Source organism: Cyprinus carpio, chromosome A7, assembly GCF_018340385.1.
Source record: "Cyprinus carpio isolate SPL01 chromosome A7, ASM1834038v1, whole genome shotgun sequence".
Taxonomy (NCBI): domain Eukaryota; kingdom Metazoa; phylum Chordata; class Actinopteri; order Cypriniformes; family Cyprinidae; genus Cyprinus; species Cyprinus carpio.
The window spans coordinates 40,544,854-40,551,858 of record NC_056578.1 but is presented as its reverse complement, the minus strand read 5'-3'; the positions used below and the strand labels follow the sequence as shown (position 1 = coordinate 40,551,858).

The following is a 7,005-nucleotide window of genomic DNA, read 5'->3' as shown; positions in this document are numbered from 1 at the left end:
CTGTGGAAAAAAATGCAACCTGGCAACACATTTGACAGTACTTTTGCATTTTAATTGTTTTAAATAATAAAAAAAAAAAAAAAAAAAACAATGTATTTTAAATAATTTTCAAAAGATCTTGTAATGTTCACGTTGCATTTATACGTGCAATAAGTAGCTGTATTTCTGCTGGCTATATTTTTTTAGACAAGCCTACAGCAGGTTCTGCCTCAAAATCCTGTTTAATGCAGGAAATACATCAACGCAGGAAACAAAAACTGCATTGCAAGTGATTTCATATGGACTTTAATGATGCGCCTCGAAATCTACAAGAGGAAAAGTCTCTCCGTTCTCTGAAATGCAAGATACATTTTCTTTATTTTTATCCGAAGGAATGCATATATTTCAGGATTCCTGACTGCATATTTGCTTTATAGTGTAGCTATAACAGCAGTCATCATCGAGGCTGTTTAACCAGCATCCGCCGTTACTGGGCGCCCTAATAAATAAATAAGTCTCGAGAGGAGCCGAGCTGCTGATGTCAGGAGCTTCAGTGCTGCATTTCATGCTGCAGAGAGGATGAGCATCTCCGGATTCACTCATGCGAGCCTGAAGAGCAACATGCGGACTGTCGTGATCATATCGGCGCTGATATTATTCCTGGCCCCGTTAGTGAACGCGGGGAAAAAGGTTTTTAAATGTCCTTCTTCGTGTAGCTGCTCCAAGGAGTCTATTATCTGCGTCGGGTCTTCGTATATCCCTCGATTCATTCCCAACGATGTCAGTTCGCTGTGAGTCCTCATAAGCTTCTGCATTGGATCTGTTAGTAGGCTACACTTGCGTAGCTATATACAGCATTTCAGGACCAGTGCTGATCATGTTTAGTCATATTGCTTTTATATTTCCATGTAACAGGGTCTCATTTTGTGTCAGGCTTGTATTGAATTATTTTTTGCATTTTGCAGGAGTATTGTGAATGGGACCTTCTCTGAGATCAAGGAGGCGATGTTCTCACACATGCCACCTTTACAGTTACTGTAAGTATAGCCCATCTGACTAAGCAAATGTGTATGACGTGATATTGATTCACTGTGCTTCTTGTAAACTTTGCATTTGTAGAAGAATTGGTAGATTTGATCATGTTTCATAGAAGAGAACTGCTCTTGGGTTTTCACTAGTATTTGCTGTAAACTAAAATCTTTTGCTTATATTCTGTCTCACTTCACGTGAAAAGAAACACTGTGGATTAAAAGCGTTTTAATTTATATTAAGGATCGTTTTGATAGATTTACATATGCATGGTATTGCAAAAATAAAACGGCTACCAAATTACGCCAGGTCTACCAACATATCTACCAAAAATTCTACCAAAAACTGTCCAGTTTTGAACAGTTGACCCTATAGCGTTGGATAACTTCAAAACCAGACTGCTTTCTGGATTAAATTAACTGTCCGATGTAAGATTGGAGAATATTTTGGCCTGTACAATAATTCATTCAACCATTTGAGAAGGAATCTTGTTGATTTAGAGGCATATTAAAGAATTTATTAAACAAGTTATTTAGCACTGGAATCCGGTGTACTCCTCAACTAAACAACTGAAGGTGACAGAAGACAAATAGAAAGGCCTCTTTCACTCACCCCTCTAGCTATTTAAAAAGTCGGGGCACATTTGCTTCCAGATAGTGACGGTTTTCCTCCCGTTCTCTTTTTGACACTGAGAACACAGTGTCTCTGTTGACTTGCCAATGCTGTCATTGGCGTATTGCAGGATGTCAGCGATTTGATACACTGACATAGAGATATAGAGAAATATGTGCATGTCCTGGCAGTTATTGTCAGTGAGAGGGCACTTTTTATTGATGTGTATTACACTGCAATGTAAACGCACAGCATGACTTGTTATAATTACAATGAAAATGATTTCTGGCAATGACTGAACTCTGACAGGTTGCTTAACTCCAATGCCCTCACTACAATACGGGATGATACATTTTCTGGCCTTCCGCATCTGGAGTACCTGTAAGTTTTCTTTAATTGTTATTTTATTCTTCTAAAAAAAACTTTATAGATATAGACGTCTATTGCAGTGCTGTTGCTATAGAAATAGAAGGTCTTATTGTTTTTAAAGCAAAAGGTCACCAAAAAATGAAAATTTGCTGAAAATTTACTCACCCTCAGACCACCCAAGATGTAGATGACTTTGTTTCTTCATGGGAACAGATTTGGAGAAATGCATTGCATCACTTGCTCACCAATGGATCATTTGCAGTGAATGGGTGCCACTCAGAATGAGAGTCCAAACAGCTGATAAAAACATCACAATAATCCACACCACTCCATTACAAAAAAAAAGATTCACAAAAGTGAAAAGCTGCATGTTTGTAAGAAACAAATCCATCATTAAGCTTCAAACTTCTTACTTCCAGCAAAACTATGAGTCCTCTAACATTGCTTTCTCCAGTGAAAACGTCGTCAGCTGTTTGGACTCTCATTCTGACGGCACCCATTCACTGCAGAGCATCCATTGGTGAGCAAGTGATGCAAAGCTACATTTCTTCAAATCTGATGAAGAAACAAACTCATCTACATCTTGGATGGCACATCTTTAAGTAAACTCATTATTCGAGAGAAAAATATTTTGGGAAGCTGTGAGTTTTGAACATTTACATATTGAAGATATGCACACATTCTTTGAACATTAATCATTCTAGCTTAATTCTATACATATTTAATTGAAGTGTATTTATTCATTTTTCTTAAATAATTGTTTTAATACTTTCTCAACGGTTGTTTGGTTTCTAACAGCTGCTAGAGTTAATCATCCTGGTTCATTTTCATGTCACCATCTTTTACTCTTTCAGCTCTTAATTTTCTCTCCATTCTTCAGGTTCATAGAAAACAACAAGATTGAGACAACATCAAAATACTCTTTCAGAGGACTAAGGGATTTGACCCATCTGTATGTTATGTTTAATTATATTAAATGAACATACATTTGCTAATTATTTGAATGGTACTTTTCTCTAAAGTGTTGCTGTATTCCTCACAGGTCTTTGGCAAACAACAACATTAAAGCTTTGCCCAGAGATCTGTTCATTGATCTGGACTCATTGATAGAGCTGTGAGTCTGAGCTTCTGTAAATACTTACTTAGCGATAACTATTATAGTAAAGTGCATTGAATATGATATGATAAATGCCTACAGGAATGTACACTATATAATAAGGTCAATGCCTACTGATGTTTTTGTGTAAACATTTCCTTGCAGAGACCTGAGGGGCAATGTCTTTGAGTGTGACTGCCGAGCGAAGTGGCTGATGATGTGGTTAAAGAGCACGAACGCCACTGTATCAGACGTCCTCTGTGCCGGTCCTGAGGAGATGAAGGGCAAGCGGCTCAATGACATGACGAGCTTACATAACGAATGCATCTCTACAGGTATGTGAATGAGTATGTGCATGCTTGGTAGTGTGTTTGGACGATTTTTCCAACTACAAATCCAATTCAGTTTTTTTACACATAGCTATTTACCAGTACATTGAATCAGTTTGGTAAAATAATTCTTAATGACGACATGAAATGAATTCACCACATCTGTTTTCTAAATGCATGTTATAGATCAAATTGTGAACAATTAATCCGTGCATATGTTAATTTTTTTATTTTTTTAAATTGACATTTAATTTCATAACTGGATCTTCTAGTGAAATGACTTCTCTCTGGTGACGTATGCAGGACTTCTCCAATCATTTAGTCCACTTAACCTCACTCCTGCAAGCTTACACTCATCTGCCTCCACTTTTGAGTGCAACATCCATATCTGAAACGCCAATCAACAGCCGATGCATAGAACTAAGTCCTGCCATACATTGTATTCTCTATATGGAAGTAAAAGGATTAAAATGTCTATTGCTGTTCACTTTTAAAAATAAATGTTGAAATGGGGCTTTCACAGCAATGCCATAGAATAACCATTTTTGGTTTCCTCAAAGAATCTTTCCTTGACCAGTTCTTAAAAGAACCATTTTTTATTAGTGTGAAGAACATTTTTAAGAATCTAAAGAACCTTTTTCCACTTTGTGGAATTCAAAAGTTCCATGGATGTTGAAAGTTCTCCATGGAACCATTAATGCCAATAGAGAACCTTTACTTTTAAGAGCGTAATTCGATGTCATCACAACTTTAAAATCCAGGACACACTATGCTGACGGTTGGCTGTCGGCCAACGTCGGGCCGTCGTCAAGCATCTGTTGGGCTAGTTTTTGCAGTGCGTTCCACATATCATGCAGCACATCAGTTATGAGATGTAAAACAGTTATTAAGATGCGATTTTACCATATGTTGTCCAGATTTCATTCCTCTCCACTCTGTGCCTACCGAGTCTTTGTCTGTGGACACGTTCTCCCACAAGAACGACGTGTACGTGGCCATCGCTGCTCCCAACATAGAGAGCTGCATGGTGCTCCAATGGGACCACATCGAGATGAACTTCAGGAGTTACGACAACATCACAGGTACAGTCATGGTAAAGCCATCATATGAAGGATCGCGTATGGCCAAATAAATCTCATGCACCGTGTTTTCTTTTAGGTCAGTCCATAGTTGGCTGCAAGTCTGTGATCATCCAGGACCAGGTGTTTGTCATCGTTGCTCAACTCTTTGGTGGTTCCCACATCTACAAGTTTGATGAAGACCAGAGCAAGTTCACAAAGTTCCAAGACATTGAGGTTTCCAAGATTTCCAAGCCGAATGACATCGAGGCCTTTCAGATCGGCAGCGACTGGTTCTTCATCATCGCTGACAGCTCGAAGGCTGGACTTTCTACTCTCTACAAATGGAACGACAAGGGCTTCTACTCCTACCAGTCGCTTCACGAATGGTTTCGTGATACAGATGCAGAGTTCGTGAATTTGGACGGTAAGGCCCATCTTATCCTAGCGAGCCGTTCCCAAGTACCAGTTATCTACCAGTGGAGCAGGAGCACTCAGACGTTTGCCTTGCAAGGGGAAATCCCAAACATGGAAGATGTAGTCGCTGTCAAGACCTTCCGGATCAAGGAGGATCTTTATCTGGCCATGACCCGATACATCGGCGACTCCAAAGTCTTGCATTGGACTGCGAAGGAGTTCTCCGAGGTCCAGGCCCTTCCTTCGAGAGGCTCCATGATCCTGCAGCCATTTTCCTTCAAAGAAAGGTACTACCTGGCTCTTGGAAGCGACTACACCTTCTCCCAGATCTATCAGTGGGATGCAGAGGAGAAGGTTTTTGAGCGTTTCAAGGAAGTCTACATCCAGGCTCCTCGTTCCTTCACTGTGGTCTCCACTGACCGGAGGGACTTCGTATTCGCCTCCAGTTTTAAGGGCAGCACACAGATCTTTGAGCATATTATCATTGATCTGAGTCTTTGAGTGCTGTTGTGGACACAGTCGCAATTAAGGCACGTCTTAAGAAGTTGGACATTTTCCTGGAAAGGCAATTAGTGGGTTTTAAGACGAGGGAAGTCTGGGAAGCAAACGTAATATGGCATTATCAGGTTCACAGTAATAAGTATTACACCATGCATCTGTGTAGTTTTACATAGATTCTGGGAGGGCCTTGACATTTTTTTTTTTTTTGTTTTAATATATTATAATTGTTATATAATATATAGAACATTTCCTCAGCCCTACTGAAAACATTTCTGCTGAACATACGGTGCATGGGCTGCGGAAAAAAGTTGCACTTGTCACCTGTAACTACCTAAATCACTCTTCATAATGATATATACTGTAACTCCGAGAGCCCCCTTTAAAAACTCTGTAAGCAACAGCTGATATTGTGCATGATGTGGCTGCAACAACATTGAGAATAAAAAAAAAAAAAAAAAATTTTCAGAGCAGGCGAGTGGATCAAGTAGTGATACAGGTGACAAGTGCAGTCCTATTATCTTTAGAGACATTTTTACCTCATTGTTCATTATTTATTTAAATCATGTCTCTCTTTTGGTGGACTAAGTTTTAATGCCAGTAATTAATAATTTAAAATGAATTGCCTCTATTATATTTACCAGGATCTGTTCAGAGTTAAACGAATCAAAAGTTATATTTCAGTTGTGTGATTTTAGGCAGAAAATGTTGGTGTTTTATGTGGTTGCGGAAGATCGCGACGACATCTTCCATGTTTTGGGGTTTTCCATACGACCGTGATACGATCGCTCCATATCACTGATATTGAGGCGTGTAGTCAGGTGGACGCCCACCTCGAATTCTCGCGGCTGCATCTGTCAGGAAACCTTCGTGGCTGACTGGGCGGAAGTATTTAACCGACCCGTTTTTGGCCAGAGGTGAAGTCGGCCGGCCAGAAACTGTCGGCGACCGATGAAGGGGAGCCGGTCGCTGCACCGATCGCGAAGGCATAGATGATTCGTTAAATGCTGAGCTTCAATGTCTTGAACTTTGTGGAGGCTTTATGCGGTCTTTCGTAACGGGTGTGGAACTTACGCCGAAAGCCCGAGCACGGCGATGACAGCACGCCTGATTACTGGGACTCGATCGCGGGCTTGCGACCTTATGGACTTTGTTCGAAGCGTGCATGGATTTACCTTTGGCCATGCGCGTCGCTCATATGATGGCTTTTTGCGCTCATGACTGTGCCACTAACGATATGCTCCGGTTCATCTTCGATGATGATCTATTGGTACCGTGCAATGTTGGGGCAAGCGATGACCGCGTACGTCAGGCTGATGGAGAACGTGATCTGAACAGGCTCGACGGGCACTGCGAGTGGTGAGAATCTGGACGTATGGTAAAATCGCGTCTTATTAACTTGTTTTTACGTCTGCGCGGCTTTGATGACCAGCCATGATGTATTGAACGCGCTGCAGCAACGAGTAACGACGACTGACGACTGACGTGGCCGTCAAAGCGCCAGTGTCGTCTCGGACACTGGTGTGATGACATCGAATCCATAGGGTTCGTGGCGTGTGGTTCATGGAGGCTTTATCCGTGGAGTTTGAATTCCTGAAGTGAAGCCAGATTGTGAAAA

The 7,005-nt window shown here is 40.8% G+C and overlaps 1 protein-coding gene across 1 annotated transcript; it reads left to right on the top strand.

Moving 5' to 3' along the window:
• The first annotated feature begins 280 nt into the window (after window positions 1–280).
• LOC109106036 (leucine-rich repeat LGI family member 2-like) lies at window positions 281–5,990 on the top strand. Its single transcript, XM_042761161.1, has 8 exons — window positions 281–770; window positions 945–1,016; window positions 1,930–2,001; window positions 2,870–2,941; window positions 3,032–3,103; window positions 3,251–3,420; window positions 4,332–4,496; window positions 4,573–5,990. Exons 1-8 carry the CDS (start codon window positions 559–561, stop codon window positions 5,388–5,390), a joined length of 1,653 nt encoding a protein of 550 aa, XP_042617095.1. The 5' UTR covers window positions 281–558; the 3' UTR covers window positions 5,391–5,990.
• Window positions 5,991–7,005: the final 1,015 nt, after the last annotated feature.

Bases quoted from the DNA above. Each gene is read 5' to 3' on its own strand.
- LOC109106036 (XM_042761161.1), top strand. From the start codon at position 559: ATGAGCATCTCCGGATTCACTCATGCGAGCCTGAAGAGCAACATGCGG. The intron at 3,104-3,250 runs GTGAGTCTGAGC...ATTTCCTTGCAG, and splicing joins CTGGACTCATTGATAGAGCT to AGACCTGAGGGGCAATGTCT. The intron at 3,421-4,331 runs GTATGTGAATGA...TATGTTGTCCAG, and splicing joins TAACGAATGCATCTCTACAG to ATTTCATTCCTCTCCACTCT.